This window comes from Manduca sexta, chromosome 7 (genome assembly GCF_014839805.1).
Source record: "Manduca sexta isolate Smith_Timp_Sample1 chromosome 7, JHU_Msex_v1.0, whole genome shotgun sequence".
NCBI lineage: Eukaryota > Metazoa > Arthropoda > Insecta > Lepidoptera > Sphingidae > Manduca > Manduca sexta.
This window is the reverse complement of record NC_051121.1, coordinates 6,705,497-6,725,982: the sequence shown is the minus strand read 5'-3', so window position 1 is coordinate 6,725,982 and position 20,486 is coordinate 6,705,497. Positions and strand designations below refer to the sequence as shown.

General features: G+C 35.9%; 1 protein-coding gene across 3 annotated transcripts in view; it reads left to right on the top strand.

Annotated features, from left to right (window-relative positions):
• The window catches only part of LOC115444425 (protein kinase C and casein kinase substrate in neurons protein 1), a 113,706-nt gene that overhangs the window by 74,364 nt on the left and 18,856 nt on the right, over window positions 1–20,486 (top strand). For all 3 annotated transcript variants that reach the window (XM_037447591.1, XM_030170309.2, XM_037447592.1), the window contains one exon: window positions 10,692–10,880. In XM_037447591.1, coding sequence (XP_037303488.1) covers window positions 10,692–10,880 — 189 coding nt within the window. The remainder of the gene's footprint in view (window positions 1–10,691; window positions 10,881–20,486) is intronic.

Sequence of the window (20,486 nt, the reverse complement as noted above, 5' to 3'; positions counted from 1 at the left end):
AAGTAACCAGTTTTTTTCAATGTCTATTTCGTGGACGTGTTTGTGATTAAGCGTGGATCACACCATACCGAACGGCCTGTTGAAACGGTGCCTGTCGCTCACAATTTGTGTTCACACCTTATAAAATTCGAATTCATAGCCTATAATATTTTATTTTTGCTTTGATACTAAGAACGTTTGGTTATAAGCAGTTATAAGTCATTAGTCCATAAATATGTATTCTTTTTTTTTTATACGGGCACTGCACCTGATGGTAAATGGAGTTGTGTGCAATACAATGTCGACTGACAAGAGATGATTATCCCTCTTCAGTCGACATACTTACGTTGGCCACTATAGCGAGTTTTAACACCTTGTGTACCGGTGGTCGCTATCCGGGCGGATATAAAAGATATCCTATCACCAGCAGCATATGTAGTTATCCTGGTAAATACCCTGGCTACAACATCTGCAAATAAGTAATGAACAAGAACTATTGTTGCTTGATGTATAAATAGACAATGCAATCGTACCTAATATACACATTCTATAATACAAAAGACCTTACTTATAAAACTCTATTGGCATGTATCTATACGGTCCGGAAAACATCCGGCCCGGTATAACGCAAACACGCTGTACCGTAAGGTCTTAATGACTTCATTTTAGATTTGTGTTGGAGTTGTAAACGTGGTCGGCCATGTCTGTAGACTGGTTGGGTTTGTATAGTCATAATAAATTTATTTAAATGTTCCTGTCTAATTAAAATTTTAGAGAGTGTAAATCATTTTTATCGGAATAATCACATCGTTGCTTTTTTTTATTATTTTAAAAGATTTTTTTATTACTTTGAATGACGAGACGAGCATGCTTTTCGCCAGATATTAACTATACGATCGCCCATGAACAGTAGAAACACCATCCAACTCTATGAATTCTAAAAAATTGTTTGGTATTCCACTGCGCTCACCATCCTGAAACATGAGATGTTAAGTCTTATATGTCCAGTAGTTACACTGACTACAATGTTCTTCAAACCGGAATACAATAGTGACTACACACTGCTGCTTGGCGGCAGAAATAAATATTGCGGTGGTACCTACCCAGGTGAACTGTCGCATATGAAAGAACTACCACCGGTAAATTAGTATGTACAAAAAGGAAAATAAGTTTTAATTAGGAGTCGTCTGACTGAATTTTCACTTGGATATTGTCCTATCTTAAAATTTTCCAAAAACTATGTAGACATAATCTATTTCAGGTAATAAGCTTTCACCTAAAACAGAGACTATATAATTATTTAAATTAGTTATCAAACAGTGGCATATATAATTTGCATACAATAACTCCGTACTATTGTGACGTCATATCATCAAATACACATAACATGCTAGAAATGGTAGTATGTGCGTACGTGTTTAGTTCCATTAATGTGTCACGTTCCAAGGGTATGCAGAATTATATGTGATTTAAATGTCACGTAGTCTTTATTATTTTGAATGGGACATGGAAACAATTATACTGACAGAGACGTAAGAAGTTAAGGGATTTTGAGCGACTTTTCGTTCATTTTGAACTTCGGTAAGGAGTATTGCCTGGTTAGAGGCTTTTTGCACATTTTTAATAGAACGCTAATTTAAGATTAAACTGCATTTCCTAAATTCAGTTCGCGTTCATTGCTTTTGTACTTAAATTAATTAATTGTACCTGTCATTAATACTTCTTCTTGTATTACTGTGATGTGGTTCAGCCGGTCACTAGTATGAGAATAGAATTTTGTCACCAGCCCGTATTTGTCCAGATGCTTTGAAGGTCATTGTGATGACGTTTACATATCACAAATACACATGATTATCGTTGTTTTTGGACTGAACATCGATTTTAATGTTAAAAGTTTATTCAGTCCACAAGATTTTAAAACATATTCGCATTCTATCGGTTTTTATTATAATATCTTTAAATATGATAAAACAAAGTCTCATTTTATGTCTGTCTGTTTATTATCGTTTTTCTCAAAATGTACCGAACGGATTTTTATGAAACTTGCTATGGAGATAGTTTAAGACCCTGGGAAGGTTATAAGCTACTTTCTATCCCGGAAAAATATAAAGTCGGACTTTTATCCCGGAAAACTTCTTCACGCGAACAAAATCTAGTTTCGATATGAGAAGAATTGATGGTACTTTTCTTGATCTCAGTGTATAGGTTGATCTTTTGTATTCAGACAGAATAAAACATCAAGTTAGCGTTTATTTGGACACTTGCTCGAGTCAGCGAAAATGAAAATTCCAATTTGATTTTTTTACGTCATATCAACATAGGTCGATGTCCGTTTTCATAGCGTAGTGTCGGCGAGAATAAAGAGCGCGTGGGCGGAGGCTGTTTGTTTATCCGATCGCAACCAAATCGACGATCGTGAGGAGCACACTCGACCTGATAATGTGATTTACAATGATTGAGGGTTGCGAAACGTGTAACAAATACTCCAGAGAGAGTTACTTTTTTAAAACTTTGTGGAGCATATTTGGTACTTATAATTTTATGTTTTGGTTATTGCCAAAATTTCTCAATTTTATTATATTTCTATTGTTACCTACAATTACTCTTGCCGGAAATCGAACGCGGGTTCGCACCAGATGAAAACCTCTCATTAGACCAATTCAGAATATTGAATTTTAATTTTAAATTCTCGTTACTAAAAGATCGTTTATGTTCAAAATGTAAGACTGTCCAGCTGACTGAAACCGTAATGTACATACTTTCAAAACCTATTAATTTAAAAATAACCAGAGCTAAATATAAAATGTCGACGACATCAAATCCCGTACCCTACAATAAAAACTCGATACATTATCAATAGAACGGCAACATTTCTCATTTCCCTCGCGTACGTTTTCCGTACATTTATTAAGATGCCGTGAAAAGTTGGCCCGTTTGGCGCGAGTCCAAGTTTTTTCGAAGGAAAGTGTGAAAATAAACCCGCGTGACCTTTGTGAATCTGTCCAGCTCACCTATGCACTCGAGGCTCAACGTTTCGGATATATGTACTTAAAAAACTAAAACTGCCATGAATTATTTAAATTGAATAAAAACTCTAACTTATTTTTTGTGGATTTGCCTTACTATTTTAAGAACATTCTACTTATATGTTTTAATGGTTGCAAAGTTTTAAATGTGATTAGGACAAAGAGAGCACGTTTAAGATAAAATTGCAATTTTCTTTGTGGAGACTGATGTAAATATAACCAGAATATGATAATATAATAATTGAGTACGCATTAATATGACTTCAATACATAATATCTTGTTTATTATATTTAATTAGTGGAACATAAGCTACATCACTGTTTTAATCACCTAAGCACATAATAATTATTTGGTTCAAAGCCGTTCGACGATAAATATTCAATACCCAAACAGTAACAATCTGTTTAATTAGTATCGTGACAAGATAACGACATGAAATATCGACGCCATTCCACCTCGTGTCGGTGCCTAATAAAGCAATGTTCTAATTACAACTTACACACACTCACATCTTAAATTCTTGAAGGGTAGACAGGAGAGTAGCGCAAATACGGTTCTGAGCTTATGTCAGTCATATGATGTAATTGGGGGAGAATATAACCTCATAACGAAAAAAATCTACAATTAACTATAATATTTTAGATTCATGTTAAAAGTTGTATAAATGGTTATCTAAAGGGCTTATTTTGTTATTGTTATAGATCTGTTTGATTGTCCAATGCTTTATGAAATCTAAAAACTCTCATATATATTATATAACTTGGAATCGAATCCAAAATCTTACGATTTACAAGTTTTAAGAAGTTAATTATTACTACGCCATTTAATCAAACTATATATTAGCATAGCAGATCCGTAAAATGATTCATCTTGAATGATAAGGGACAACATGATATACGGGGAAATGTCAATTGGGTACGTGCAAACACACCTAATCCACTGTCAAATATGAATGTGACGCAGTTAGCTTATCTCGTGGTGGATGAAATTTTAAAACCGCTGATTAGATGAATCGTGTTACCAAGCAAGCAATATTAATGTATGTCTGAAACGAGGTTAAAATTACTATAATTTTATACGTGTTGCAACTTGTGGTACACTTCAGTTTTTTTATTTTTTCATTTAGAATGCACGAAACTTCATGCCTACATTGTATTTATAGATGAGAACGATATAAAGAACATTGTAGTATATTACAGTGCAATTGGAATGATGAGGCACGGCACGTTTCTTCTCATATAATTTACATTGTTATTGTCAGTAGTTTTGTACAAATAAGATACCATTTAAAATTATTTCGAAAGAAATTACTTATTGAAATTATAATTAACTTAAAGTCATACTTACATCTATAAAACAATTATACTCACGCGTTTTTATCGCCGTAATTGTAGGCAGAGGCGCAACTACTGCACCCACTTTTCCATGTGCTCTGTCCTATGATAGGGGATACCATTTCGAGGATAAACGCGTGATGTGTGTGTCTTTTGAGTCATAATTACGTAAACCACCTACTTATTTATCGGTACTGTCCGTCTGTCGTTTACAAATTTAATCCACAAACCTATAAGGTGCATAATATCTGGTGCATCTTATCATTTATCATGATGCATGGATTACACGATAACTATCACGTGCGCCAAATATTTCTACATCTAGTACGATAAGGTGATATGAATGAATGTATGGAATATAACCATTTTTTGTATTGTAGCAGTAACTTTGTACTTTGGTTGTGTAATATAGATGTTTATTTCTGTGTTAGATTTGAAATAAAACTTCTTTGCGTATTTTATAGCTGTTTTTATGTTATAATTTTCTCTCAACGTTTCGAAGATTTAGCAGCCTTGGTAGTAGGAGTTTTGTTGGTATATTTATAAATAAAAGCCTATCAATATAATTTACGGGCATTGATTGTATGATTCGTCTATTGTAATACAATCTTAATATTATGCATTGAGTCTAATGGAGTCAGGTGACATAAGATCTGGGATTATGTCTATTTTTTTTTCAAATATGAAAATTCAATACGTAACAAGAAATTATTTAAATTAACTTGCATTATTCTTACCTAAATCTTCAATGAATAAAACAGAATGTGTTCTCCATTTCCACAATTGACACCTACCGTATTCAAGGTTTTTTTTTTTAAATTTACTCACGCCGCTCTAATGTTACCTTATAACAATTCCACAACACATTTGCGTAGATAAGCGGTGTTATGCGACGCACGACGGAATAGCCCGCGTCGCCTTGTGTGTTAAGGTACGGTTCCGTACACGACTGGAGCGGCAAACTCCGACAGCAGATTCAGTAAATGGCGAGTGCGGATTTTTAAATTGGGCATATTGGAGGTGACATTTTGCCTCACTTGGTTAATGTTAGCTGAAGGAATCAACTTCAATGGTAAATTACAGTTGTATACGAAGACATCGGGTAAATCCAATGTAGCTTAAATATAACTGGAATAAACGAGAGATTTGTGTGCCTCAACGATTGTCAAAATTATGCTGGCATGTCGTAACGGTTGTTGGATAACCTGATTAGCTCATGCCTGAATGCGACTTATCAATATGAGTTTTGATGGCGACTTTTTTGTAGAAAAGAAAAAAAGAAAATCCGGTAACTATCCGGTATCCACAAGTCATCTTCCAATAGCAATAATTGTTGTCACTTGAGCCTGGACTTTGAGCGATTCACTCATAGCTCTTTGAAGCATATAATATATAAAACATCTAGCGGAATCATACTCAGAAAACTCTTCACTATGTTAGCGCCACATCTGGCGGCCGAATATCCGGCTACAAGTTTGGCCGAATATCCGACATCCGGTATCCGGATAGGAATCCGTTATATCTCTACTTTTTTAACGCCATGACATAGACACATCGTTTAAAATCACGCCAGTGTATGGAATCGTCCCTTAGCATAATTGAAGTGATAATTCACAGGTATTTATAACAGTGCGGTGCCGTGATAAACGCTGATAATGTATGTGTAATGAGTGTTTGGATAACACGTGGCGCCATCTCTAACATTTTTGTACAACGTTTCGAATAAAAAAATATCAATTTAGTTGAATAGATACGGGCAGATTGTTTTACAAAACTTACTCTTCTCTCTTATTCCAAGAATCAATTTGATTATTTATTTCGGTCTTCATTATATTTTGATATGCCTTTATCCATAATTACAGAATTCCAGGTTTTATATAATACTAGCTTTTGCTCGCGGCTTCGCCCGGGTAAAGGAGGTTTCCGGGATATTTTTTTTCCGACTTACTTAATATGTATCGTTATATTATAACCAAATTACACAAAATCATAATAAATTGTAGCCTATATGTTATTCTAATGTATAACCAATATAACTGTAAAGTTTCATCCAAGTCCGTGCAGCAGATTTTTCGTGAAAGAGGAACAAACACACATACATCCATCCTCACAAACTTTAGCATTTATAATATTAGTAGGATATCAGGGCGAAGAAGAAGGTCCTGAAGGTATCAGGGCGGGTGGTCAATAAATCCGAGCAAAAAAGTTCGAGACAGAAAAAACTCTGAAAGTTGAGTAGGATTTCATTCACAATAGACCCGTAAAACTATAACAGCTTCCTAAGAACTAGATTCACCACCAGTACAACCGAAGGTCGTTGCCATGCGGCGCATCGGTATCGAGTATGAATGCAATCGGCCGCCACATTCACAACACGTACAGACATACGAAACGACTGTATGGACGTTTAGATACCGTGTCCTCTGTCATACGATACGGTAATGAAATTATTATGTCAGATGTACAGTCAACAACAAAAGTAGCTGGTCAAATTCAAAATTGAAGAGCATTTAAACTATTCTGTTCGCATCTAAACTTCATTGGGTGTTTATTTTGTTAAGAGAAAAGAAAAAATAATATTTCGATTAAGTTAATGTGTAAACGCGTTTTGAAGTTTCTTATGTGTTCAGCTACTTTTGTTGCTGACTGTACGTGTAGCAGACATAGACTACAGACTGCAACTTCGCAACTTGAACTCACTTTGAACTTTGACAACGCGTTCTGGGATCGCAGCCTGAAGGCGCAGATACACATGACTGTAGAACGATACAGTAGCTTGATACTTTGCTGTATGTACAAGTAATTGGCACACCGTCGACACATTTGCAAGTAACTTGCATGCGATTTGCCTACTTGCATGCCGGGTTTTGCAAGTAGGCAAGTTACTTGCATGCGATTTGCGCATGCCTGGATTTGCAAGCAGTCATTGGTATAGCATATAACAAAGCAGTGTTATTATATGTATGCAGATTAACGTACTCAAAATAAATAATAAATATGTACTTGCTAGCTAAATACAGGCATGCCAGTTCGTGTATACATATGATTTAATAAATGGCATGTGCAAGTAGCTGTTATGCTAGTATGCCAGCTACAGGCATGTGTATCTCCGCCTGAACAATAAAATATAGGCGATAAATCGTAAATTACTAATAGCTATATATAGATGTATTGTGTAAAGTAGAGTATCAAGTTGAGTGAGAGCTCTTCAGTTTCAATTAGACATTGTTCTTTATATCGATAAGCTTCCTAACACAAAAGTATACATCAAATTCTTACATAAGTCCTACTCTTAAAACTCTACGAAGTTTCAAAGCAATAATATCCAGTATAAAAATAAACTAACTAACTTTTCATCACGGCTCCGCTCACGTGAAAGTGTTTTTTCGTAATAAAAGTCCCCATTTCACTAATTCACTCACAAATAATGTAACTTCTTTACGAAAATTAAATCAAAATCAGTTTAATAGTTTCTGAGGTTGCGCGTTCAAATAAACAAACTCTTCAGTTTAATATATTAGTATAAACTAATGAATAAGTGTTATGGGAACAGTGTCAGTTATGCAATACTGTTTTATGGCATAGAATAGATAGATGGGGATGTCGGGCGTGTCTCTGAATGCATTACACACAGACGGACGCCGCGGCTCAATACAAACTGGTTATAATATGCACCTATTCCGCAATGATATCTATTCATATTATAAAACAAAGTTCTCTTATGTCTGTCTGTATGTTATCGATTTTCTCAAAATCTACTAAACGGTTTTTTATGAAATGTGGTAGATAGATGGAGATAATTTAAGATCCTGGACAGGTTATATGCTACTATGTGTCCCGAAAAAATATATAGCGGGGCTTTTATCCTAGATAACTCCTTCACGCAGGCGAAGATAATCAATTATAATATTCAATAGATTTGAATATAATCATTAATTTCATTACTAAAGTAATCAATTTCGCCCTACACTGTCTAATAGGTGTATGAAAAGTTGCAAGCTAACTACGCACTGTACTGACATTTCGATTACGAAAATTAATACGATTCGTTTAAAAAGTAATGTGTCTTGTATAGAAGAGTTAGTTTCAAGATGACAGACATAGTATTATTTGGTATTTAGTAATAAAGCGTTTAGATTTGTTACTGTTTATTGGAGTTAGTGTTATTTACGATTCCCCCAAGAAGGTTATCTTGACATTACTGGTTTACAGCCGTTTTCAATAATCGATCTCAATCTCAATCTTCAATCCGATTCCGTGAATGAACCAATCAAAATAACTTATTTAGTAAGCATGTCAAAAAAAATCTTTGTTCTGATTGGTCCATTTTTTAAATAGATCGAAAAAAGCGATTAGGGTCGTTTATGGAAAATGACGGTTAGTGGCAAAAAATTTGAACAGCATTTAGTGATTTCATGTTTTTTTATTAATTATAACATTTGATCATTTTTCAAAATAATATAACAATACTCTACATGGCGTAAAACCTACAATTATCATAATCTCCTATCAAATCGGTCTTAATTCTACATAACGTTCCATAGCGACAACTAATGGTTCTTCATTCGCGTCGCATTCATTTTTGAACGTCATCACGTTAGGTTTAGTAATTTCATCGGATGATTATAAAAGTAAACGTTTAGTTTTGCATTACACAAGTGATGTTAATAATGTGTTTGTAATGAGAAATAGATGGCATGTCCACTGCACGTTCGCAGTTATTAATTTAAAGCAATTTTGTAATACTTTCGCTCCAGTTTCTATTACGGTACTATTATAAATGTATTAGTTCGATAGGTTTGGGATCTATTGTGAGACTTAAACCTATTGTTATAGCGATTATTTTTGCAGAAAACATCGACAATGTTGGTCATATGATGCCAAGCATCCACTCATTCTATTAAGGGTTAATTTGGGGAAAGGTTTTTATTGGGCGACAGACAATAGAGTCATAATATTATGCGATTTCTCAAAATCGTGGTAATTGTGATTAAAAAAAAAAACATATTATCACGTACCCATCGCCAAAATGAACAAGAAGCCATTCAAAATCAATTTAGTTCGACAACCAATCCCATGAACTAGATAGTTAACATTCTTATGGCGTCGAATCACATCTAATTTATTCTTGATCTTGTCCAAAGTGCGTAAGTTTCCATGTTCAATATCAATTTGTATATAAACTGCCGCAACGTGCCCTACATCCGATTCCCTACACCCCCAACGGTTTAGGTGAGTCGCCTCGTTATATTCAATAATGTTTAACTTTTATCTTGACTAAACTCGTTTAAAGTTAGTCAAACGCGTTAAACTCGCTTGTTTTCCGTCGTAAACGGTCGCGGCAAACGCGTACGGTGGCCATCCGACCGGAAAATACCGGTGGGACAGGATTTTCACAATAGCAAACAGGTTTTAAAGTTTTTTTTTTTTTTTCAATACAAAAAACAATGGAAATTTAGGGCGTGAACGAATGTTGTGCAACTGATTATGTAGGTAACCAGTAAATTACCTAGTTTACTACGCGTTAATTTTTTTTTCTTATATACCGACGCAGTACTTCTCTTTCACGTATCATTTACCACCTGGTTAGCATCATTTGCCAAGTGATTAGCATTTACTATACATCTGGTCTTCTGGTCACAGTATCCGGGAAATGTATAGCAGACTCGCCATTAACGCGACGACCATCAAGGTTCCTGTACCAGAATATACACACATTTACGAATGTTCCATTAGGAGTCTAGGACTTGTCCCGTTTCTATCCATCCTCTTGGCTATACCACTGGTGTCGAGCGTAAACTTTTCATACACAGCTGTAACACGGCTCGTGTCCGCGCATCGCACGCGCCAACAGGTTGACGTTCGTACGCAATTTGTCTATCTGCTGGGAATGATGTACGTTGTAGATTCTGAACTGCTGTTTCATGGAGAACCCTGTGTTGTTAGAGATAATATATTGGTTGACTGTCTAGTTTGTAACTATAGATAAAGGTGGGGAAGAAATTCATAACGATGTCATTTTTCAGCGGTCTGCTGCTGCAATATGAGTTATATTTGTTTATCTTGACGAGTACAAAATATATAAGAGAATTAGGCCGGATAAGATATATGTTTGCTAAGCTCTTACCACATATCATGCCATGACGTTCCCTCAGTGTCAAACTTAGACATACAAATTCCGAGAAAGAAAAAAGTAATTGTAAACAAATAATACGTTCTAAAATAGTATGCCCTTGTTAGGATCTGTAAATTAAATCAAGTACAAATACAATTTCAGGTTTCCTATATATGGCGTACTAATGTTATAAATTTTTGCTCACACACGAACTAACCACAAATCCTTGTCCACAGTCAATGATCCAGCTAAAAGAGCGCAAAGAGATGGACGAGGCTTTCAAGAAGGCGCAGAAGCCGTGGGCGAAACTCCTACAGAAGGTGGAGCGCACCAGGCTGGAATACCACACGGCGTGCAAGCAGGAACGGACAGCCCAGAACCAGGAGAGGAACGCAAGCGGAGACAGCTCTTTGAGTCCAGACCAGGTTAGTTTGAACTGTTCATTTGTGCCTGCAGGTTTAGCTGGCAGTTCGAGCAGTTCCCTTGTGGATAGAATATTATAGATCGTTTGCGTGAAAAAATTGTAAGGACAGTATATGCTTGTCAACTAGGAATTCATAGACTGCTGCGAATATACCAACACAGATCGGAAATCAATAAAAGTGGTACATGTTAGGATTGCTGCGTGCTCGTTTAATCATCATTTTCAATAAACGAACCCAAACGCATTTTTCTATCTATCTCGAAATGGACCAATCAGAACAGTTTTTCTGACATGATTATGTATGAGTTATTTTGATTGGTTCATTCTCGAAATCGGATTAAAGATTGAGATTGAGATCGTTTATTGAGAACGACTGTAAGTGGACATTACATCAAATATATTGCTTTGATTAATTCCAATAACACAAAGTAAAGTCAAATAATACAAAGTAAAGTCTTTTGGAACATTATATTTAAAATCATAATCCACGTACATTCCTCAAGTTCAATTGTATGACATATGTACTATATGAATACATACTATTTATATAATGTTATTTATTTGCACGTTATTGTAGTTCTGCCGGTGAGTTGAGGTCGCTTCATGTCCCACATAAAGTGTCGTATCTCAAATATTCAGTTATCATACATGTATCATGATTGACTTATCAATCAACTATTATCAAACGATAACATCGCGCCATGTTGCCGTAATTTGTACAAGGTGACATATACAACTGAATTTATTTATTTATCGAATGATTTGTTTTATTGTAAACGAACTTGTACTCTTAGGTGCTTGAAATAGTTAATAAATTGGCGTCAGAACTTCAGAACTAAGTACTTCAGTCAACTATTTATTTATAATATTACAGTAGTTATTTATAAACCCTGACGCATGTAGTTTTTCTTATGAAGAAAGAAATATTTGCAAATTGAAGGTTTTCGGGTCGTGTTTGGTTATCATATTTTATCCGTTGAGCATATGAATGTTTCGTTCATTTGGATCAAAATGAATTCAACTTTGATATGATAGATATTGAGTTAAATTAACATTGCTGCGTCCAGAGAAAAGTACCTATAACAGAAATGAACCCGGGGAAAAGTCGATAGTTTCCCATGCTCTTCCGTAGTTATTGTAGGGTTCTACGAGAATCCTACAGTTATTTTACATAGTATAAGGCCCGTATTCAAAAAAAAATACTTAACTAAGTACGGAGCTGTGTTTCTCAGTGCGTACGCTGTGATTGCTTTCGCAGTGTGAAGTCATAGAGGTGCTATGATTGGCTTATATTGAAATGCAACTTTGCTTCAGTTAGCTACCAAATAGCCAAAGCTGAACGAAGCCAAAAACTATGAAATTGCCATATGGTGTCATATGTTCAGGGGCGCCGTACCTTTTCGTATCTTTTTTTCGTATCTCATAGTATTTCAGAAACAGGGTAAGAGTAGCAGTGGAGTAGGGCTCATATAACCCGATTCATACCGACTTCCCTTTCGTAACTTATGTAAAATCTAATTTATCATAAGAACGATTTGCCGCATTTATGCATATTATTAGTACCTTTATGTTGTCGGGTTCCCTTTTAGAAAATGTCACCCTTTGCCACTGAAAAGTAGCCTTAATATAAATGAGTTATTATTTAGGATTAAGGAACATATATATTTTAACCTATACATCTACTTCTGAATGAATCACATACGAGATTACTAGCTAACATTCACGGCGTACCGCATGCCGGTCCGACGCGTCACGCTTAACTTTCGCATCCCGGCGAGTTTATTAACATTCCTGTGGAAAATGTGCGAGGAAACGTTGATTTTCGTGAAGTGTATGACGTCATATATCTATAGTTCAAGCGGGTCGGTTAAGCAAGTTTTGTTTAGTGGCAACGATTATCTGAAAGTTGGTGATAATCTGATTATAATGGGAAAGAAGAGTAATATGACACAAGTATGACTTGGATATAATCACTATAAACTTAGCGCATAAAGGCGCACGATAGCCTTGTTGGGAATGGAATGGACTGCCAAGACGTTTATTCGCAGGTTCAAAACCCAACGCACACATTTTTGACTTTTCGAAGATACGTGTATTGTTTATCAATTATCGTTCGCCTTAACGGTGAAAGAAAACATCGTGAATATATATCTGTGTCTTCTGCATAAAAATTTCTAAGTTATGTTATGTCTTTCAACCAGCACAGAGCCATCGTGGTGGACTAAGGCTTAAACCCATCCAATAGCAGAGGAGACCCGTGCAACTGCTGTTTACTGCGGTATATAATATAGGGCTGGTATAATGTATTGAAAACAATGCATTTACACACAAACAAGTACTAGCGATAGAGTTTAACTCACCAGTTCTAGGTTATCATAACACATTTTTAAATTCTATGTAAACTAGCTTAATAAAGCACCGCGAGCGTATCGATCCTTCGACCTCCTTGGGTTCTTTGACCACCGACCCCAATACTAAAGTCGAACGCGGCGAATTATTTACAAGAATCGATATCTTGTGGTACTAGTTTTGAAGTAAACAACTGGAACAATAAATTTGGTCAATACTCTACAGGCCATGCTGGCGGTAATGAACATTATTGTTATAGAAAAGTTGTTTGAAATCTACCAGTTACTGTTTCATAATATCAGGCCTGTATTATACACTGTCCCACTGCTAGACATGGGTCTCCTCTGCTACTGAGAGGGATTAGGCCTTAGTCCACCACGCTGGTCTAGTGCGGATTGGTAGACTTCACACACTTCTTTTTTTTTACCCCGGGTAAAAATGTCTTATTGCAACCGCCACTAGAGGAATGAATGGAATGGTTATATAACGATGTCACCTGCCAATAAGATTTATTCTTTTAATATCCAATATGCAGTCTATTGTATTGAGGACGTAATTATTGATACCGTATAGAAATGTAAAATACATATCTATTTAACTATTTGCGATATTTTTCTATATTTCGCGAAAGATATTAGTAAAATACGGTTTTACGTTATAGTAAAAATATATAATGACCTTGTTGAGATTATTAATAAAATATATATATTTATTAAATATAGATACTAAATACATAATCTTCTAACAATGTCTTACCGGAATTCGATCATTTTTACGCCCAAAGGTGCCATTTCTGCCGGACACTAAACCTAAAGTAAAGCTCCATAAATATTACATATCATTTTCAGACAAAAATATTTCATTGAATTCTATGTTTAACATAAATACATGAGTATGCAATCGTCCCTCACTCGTTCCCCGCCCACGGCCCTAAAAGACGGTGCCATAAAATATTCCCGACTAAGAATTCTACGAAGCGCGAAATTGCCTCAGTTCTTTTCATCCCCGTGTAAATACAGTTTTCATCGATACATCCAATGTAAATAAATAAATCGATGCGTCTGGTTTATCTATCCGTAGCTATTTGTAGTACGCAGGTGCGTAATTGGAAATTTCGCAGGGGGGTAATTATATATAAATTATTTTTTATTTCAAACTCTGGGCACCTAATTAAGGTGATATGCTAGGCAGTAGATTTCTCTTAAACACAAGTGTCAGTTGTAAATAGTTGTGTTTATTTCTGTTAATAGCACTGTTTCCAGTTCGTTGGGCATTGACGCTAAAATAATACTGTTTTGCATTAAATCAACAAATGCTGTGTGTTTTGGAATTACATATAATCATTATTATGGCATCATGAGTTTTGACGGTGTGTCAGGATTAAGAAGTCTGCCTTGAACAAACTACTGTTTAAGATATGATAGTCTTCAACTTAACCATTGGGTAGAAGCCCTGCTTGTTTAATTATTCTGTAATATATCCCATAAAAATGCTTTTTTAAATAATTTCACTTGGTTTAACTAAAAGAAATAACAAATATCCAAACTCTATTTAAATTAGCAGCAGAGGCCCCAATTAGTGGTTCAGATTTCGCACCTGCGCCGACTCATTTCTGGAGTGTTGACGTCACAAGCGCCTCTATTTTCGGCGGAACCTCTCGAAATATCTTCTTTTGTTAATGGGCCACGGATTGTTGACTTCAAAATTGGGAAGCGAAAGAATAAATGCATCGATGTGAGTGTATATTTTAAGCTTTTTATTTCAAGAAATCACAATGTTTAAGTATGTTTGTTTTGTAAGAAACAAAATAAATAATCATAGGTAGTCACAATCAAAGAAGCTTGACATAATTTATTCATTGCAGATAAAAGTAATAGCGATCGGGATTTCGAAGCCCAGTATACAATAAAACTCAAATTGCACACACTTTACAATCCCTAACACGTCGACAAATGGCTTCGGTTCGGTAATTATGCGGGGAAGTTTCGAGCCGACCAGTCTGTTGCGACACTATACTTGACCACCGAATCTGGATTGTGCGGTGCAAGCGTTCGCACATTGAACCTGTAATGAACCGTATTCTATTGTCATTTATATTTTAGTTCCATTCTTGATACCAATTGTATAATATAATTTCGATCCTTTATCACCTTCAAAAGCTACTTGATGAGTTATGAATTGTTTATTTGTTAGATACATCATGTAATAACATGTACACACAACGCAAACGAAATGAAAGTCTCTTAATGATAACAATAAAAATAATGATTTAATGAGGGAACGGAGTGTGTCCGGGGCCGACGGTCGACACCCAGCCATGACACGGATGATTCAGGCGTCATTAAACACTCATCATGATGATTATTTGTGGGAAATGTGCGGAGATGACGAGCAAGAGGTGGTTTAGGACATAGACTTAATTATAGGAAGTTGCAATGATTGAATACTAAGATGGACAGCTTGTATGCGTAGCGGATTTTTCCGAAATTTAACTTATTCTAGGGATGTGTAAATTAAATGATAATATACTCTACATAATTGTATTTTCCGTATATACGATGTTACAACGGCCTCAAAGTATTTATTTTTCAATCTATATTTTATATGCCTACCCGGAATTTAAACAAATTTAAAACTGGCAGACGTCCACAGTCAATAAAGTTTACTTTACCTTGCACCCATTATCAATCCGCCAGTCATTATAGCGTTGTTATTCGCGCTGCAATGACACAGGAAAATGATCGTTAACCGTTGTGTGGATTGATACGGACACAATAGTTGATGTGCCGCAGTTTAAATCATGCCAGTAGATTAGGTGTGGAGAAAACCAGTTCCTGCTTGACCTCACTGAAAACTTCTAGCGAGCAATAAATTATAACCAAATTCTTCTATTTATTAATAGCTTTTGTTCGCACCTCCTCCCTAACTAAAGCTCGTACGAATAAAAAAGTATTCTAAAACACTTAGGGATAAGGTATAATATAGCTTCCTATTATCAAGAAAATCTCTAAAATCAATCAGGGCCCTTATTCTGTATGATAGTGTAAACGCGTAACGCGGCCGTGTCATGTTATCTTCGAGAAATGTGCGTGGAATGGTATTCTGTAAGTCAAATTTCTATAGTCCTAAACATGATGCGTTGTGTTACGTGCTTGTTACGCACTGTCAAAATAACGTGCGGGATAGAGAATAAGGCCCCAGTACTTCAAACTATCGCTTTAATTTTATAAAATGACACGGATTTTCCGCGGGTTAATTACATTGAAACTCGAAAAGCTTCAGTACCTAGAAATTATTTATTAATATCCATTCAAGCAGTTGCTTACATATTCAGGCAACTATTCTCCTATGTTAAAACAAAAGATTTATTATCAAGTCTGTTTTCATAGGATACAAAAACTGTGCAAAATTATCTTTATCCATCCTTTTGCGAGACATCTGTTATCAACGTAAACACTTATATTGAGTAGTTTCCGTCTAGATTACGTAAAATACATTGTTCTAAAAGTATTACATCATTGTTATAATTACCTAATGGTACTAACGGGAGATCATAAAAGCCAACCAATAAAATACGCCTTACAAAGAAATAATCCGACGTGAATCATTTCTCTTTTATATAAAAAAATATGATCAATATTATTTATTTTTAAAATATTTATAACTTTAAATATTTGTTTCATAGACCTACAAATTTCGATTCGGTGCCACACAGCGCTTATCAATTGAAACTTTTGGATAGTGTTCTTACGGTTATGAAGCATTATCAGGCGAGTGATTTACTCTTCACAAAATTAAAAAAAACTAACACCCAAAGTAATGATAAGTCATGTACTAGGTACATCTTTACATGCTCTCTTTGATCTACTGCAGTCTCGACTGCATCACGTCGCGTTCGGTAGCCCTAACACGCACAATGGAGCCGCCAGTGACGCATAAAGGGCGCGCTGCACCGTCTGTTTGTATGGGACCAGTCTGGACCCCGGGCTCCTGCGCTTATTGTGCCCCCAGACAGAGCGATGAACTGTCGCCAAAATGCTGCACCGTATCCATCAAGACGTCTGTGTTTTAATGATGTTTACGAGCTGATGACTGCATTAAACCTTAAATGTGGATAGATTCGGATTTTGTAACAGTAGTTAATAGTCCAGATTCAAGATTGTGGATTGAGAGCTAATTCAAAAATTCTTCCAATATCTGTTAATACCATCGTATACGTCTATCGGTCCTCAGCGGTCGCCTTTTCAGCAAACGGAAATGCTTTATTTCTAGCATATTGTAGATAACATTTTATAAGTAGATACTGGAACATGTTGACCCAATTTTGATGTTTATTAATTTTGCGCATCTTAAAGAAATCTCCCTCTTGTGTCGTCCCTTCGAGATTTCAATTACAGAGGCACACAATAACGGTTCGGCATAATTGAGAGGGGAACAAAACGTTGTAAGCGAGCTCAAAGCGCGTCTCAAAGAGGACTCAAAGTGGGAACTCAAAGCGGGTTCGAAGTTTGGAAGCTTCAGTGAGTGCCTTTTGAGAGTCGGTGGCCCGTGAAGAGTGTTTGGGCGTGTCGCTGGGCCACTGTAAAAACGTTTAGTGGTGTACGCAACCGTGTGTTCGGAAATGTGTATTGGCATACAACTTGTTCAGTGAACTTGGGTACTTACGGTTTATTTTAAGCCAAAACGTTACCGTAATTCTGGAGAAATGGTGTAAAGAACGGTTTTTTAAAATGGTTATTTCAACGTCAACTTTCGTTAACACGGAAAGTCGTCCGAAAATGTCAACAATGAAGATAGAAAACCTGATATATTGTTTGTCTTTAGTGTTATTACACTTGGCTATTCCCTCCTCTCCTTTCGCCCAAGCCAGACACTATAATAACGTTTTTAGTCTACCCATTTGTCTTGCTCGATTGTAGCAGCCAGCAGGTGTCAATGTGACTGAATGAAACGCTTGAAGGGAAATAAATCTTGCCTTATGCCACTGTTGTAGTTACGAATTACATTTTGTTAGTTAGCTGAGTTTGTCTGTCGGTGAAGTAAATTATATTTATGTATTCGAAAACTGGTAAAAAAACATCATAAAGAAGGTGATTGCATAACGATTGATTTGAAGTTTTAACTTTCTTTGCTTCGACGTAGTTAGTGAAAATTTAGCTAAAGACTTCATCATGTTTTGAGTTTTCACGAAGGTAGATAGGTGGCCAGATATGAAGTCGAATAGTTAAAACAATATACTTTTCAAGTATGTTGTGGAAAGCACAACAACCCTCGACCCCACATTAGTGTCGCATAATACGGGTGAGAAAAGAAGTAGTAGCATAATACAGGGGTTGTAATATCTCTCCAGGTATTAGAACGTCGGTACCACCATTTCGCTATCCGTTGCAGTTCTCCAGATGTCTGCGACAGCGCAAGGTCTAGGAATGCGACCCGCCCGACGCGCCGCCGCTGACCGTTTGTCTTGTGCATTGTGTTGCAAGATGCCATTAAAATTCCTCGCCATAGATTCATCAGTATTTATTCTCTAGTGATATTTTAAAGTCTAGCCAGTTTAAATTTATGCTTTGCCGTGTCTTCGTTAAATTATACTAATACTTCAACATGATATCTAATGATGTTTTGGAGATAATACCCACGTCCTTTATATGTTGGCTTATAGAGTCCATAGGTAAGTATAAAATATAGTTATATAAACTAAGAAATTTATTATACTCAAAGTTTATATAGGACTATGTGTTGTTCACGGCTTCGCCTGCGTGTTAGTCTTTTAAGCTACAAAAGCTCCTAAACTACTGTAGAGATTCAAAAATTAGATAAAATTCAATAATTTCCTATGGGAACACATTACTGACATTCAAAGTAGCCTGTGTGTTAATCCAGGACATGTTCTATCTGTTCGCCGAATTCATCTAAATCTATTCAGCTGTTTCTGCGTTTACCTCTAACAAAGGCCCAAATATTTTCCCAAACTTTCGCATTTATAATATTAAGTATGTATGTAATTATACATATTAGTAAGTATGTATGTAAGAGTAGGATAAGATTTTTGTAATATTTATAAGAAAAAAATCGATATAGTAGTATTCACAATTTAACCAAGTGTTCGCGTAATAAAGTGTCTAATACATTCGCGATATGATAACGATGTCACGTTTGAGGCAATAGTCGCGAGTCGCTGCTGATAACGTGTATCGGTGTTATCACAGAATACTTGCGATGAGCATTGTACTCTCGTGTTTTTTAAATAAGAGAAATGTTACTTTGATTCTGTTGTTCTTACTGCTTACTATTACTATGAAGTAATGTTTATAATTGGGCTAAAGATAAGGTCCGTAGCGCGATGGCAAAACCTCAGAATAGGGTCCGACATATTTGGTCTTGTAATCACGCGTTAAACCTACAAAATACATATGTGTCTATCATATGTCATTAATTATACATCTCTTATGCACTGTTATGTGTAAAACGCGTCCTAAATCCATGTTTTATGAATGAACGACGCCGTCCCGCAGTCCAATGGTGGGGCGAGTGACCGAGTAGCGGTGCCTGTCGTGCCGTCGCTCATTCACTCCAAATTGTTCATAATTGTCCACTTCCATCTCTGGTCGATTACCGGTCGCCGGCCCGGTCGTCACGCAAAACCGGCCATTTTTACGAAATAGGCTGGAATCATATGCGTTATAGATGAAATCGAAATGCCTTTTATGTCAAGTGTGAATGTCCAGTCGCTAGCTTGATTGTAAACAAATACTGTCCATGAACATGAACAGCAGTATCACTTGGAAATTTCTAGAAAGCTCTGTATGCTCACATAATTCTTCGCATCCTAGTGGCGAAGGGACCATATAAACCGATTCCTGCCGACTTCCTTTTATGTAGAATCTAATTATCATCAGAACGGTTTCCAGATCGCATTCATGCTTATAGATACTTCATGTTGTGTCGGGTTTCCTTTCGGAAAATTTCACCTTTCGCTACTGCCGCATCCTGATATTGATGTTAATACTAGTAAATATATTTGGTTTTATTTCATATCGTAGTGATCCTGTGAATTAGTAACAAGTAAGACTTTTTTAGATGAAGGCTATCAAATTTGAGACTGTCATAATGGAAGATTATCAGACCTATTTTACGTGCTGAATTGAAAAATTATTTACCAAATTACTACTTATTAAGCCGGAATTGTTCCCTTTATATAGAATATTAAATTATCCATTTTGGTGAAAATTTAATTATTTTTTTGATGCTAAATTTA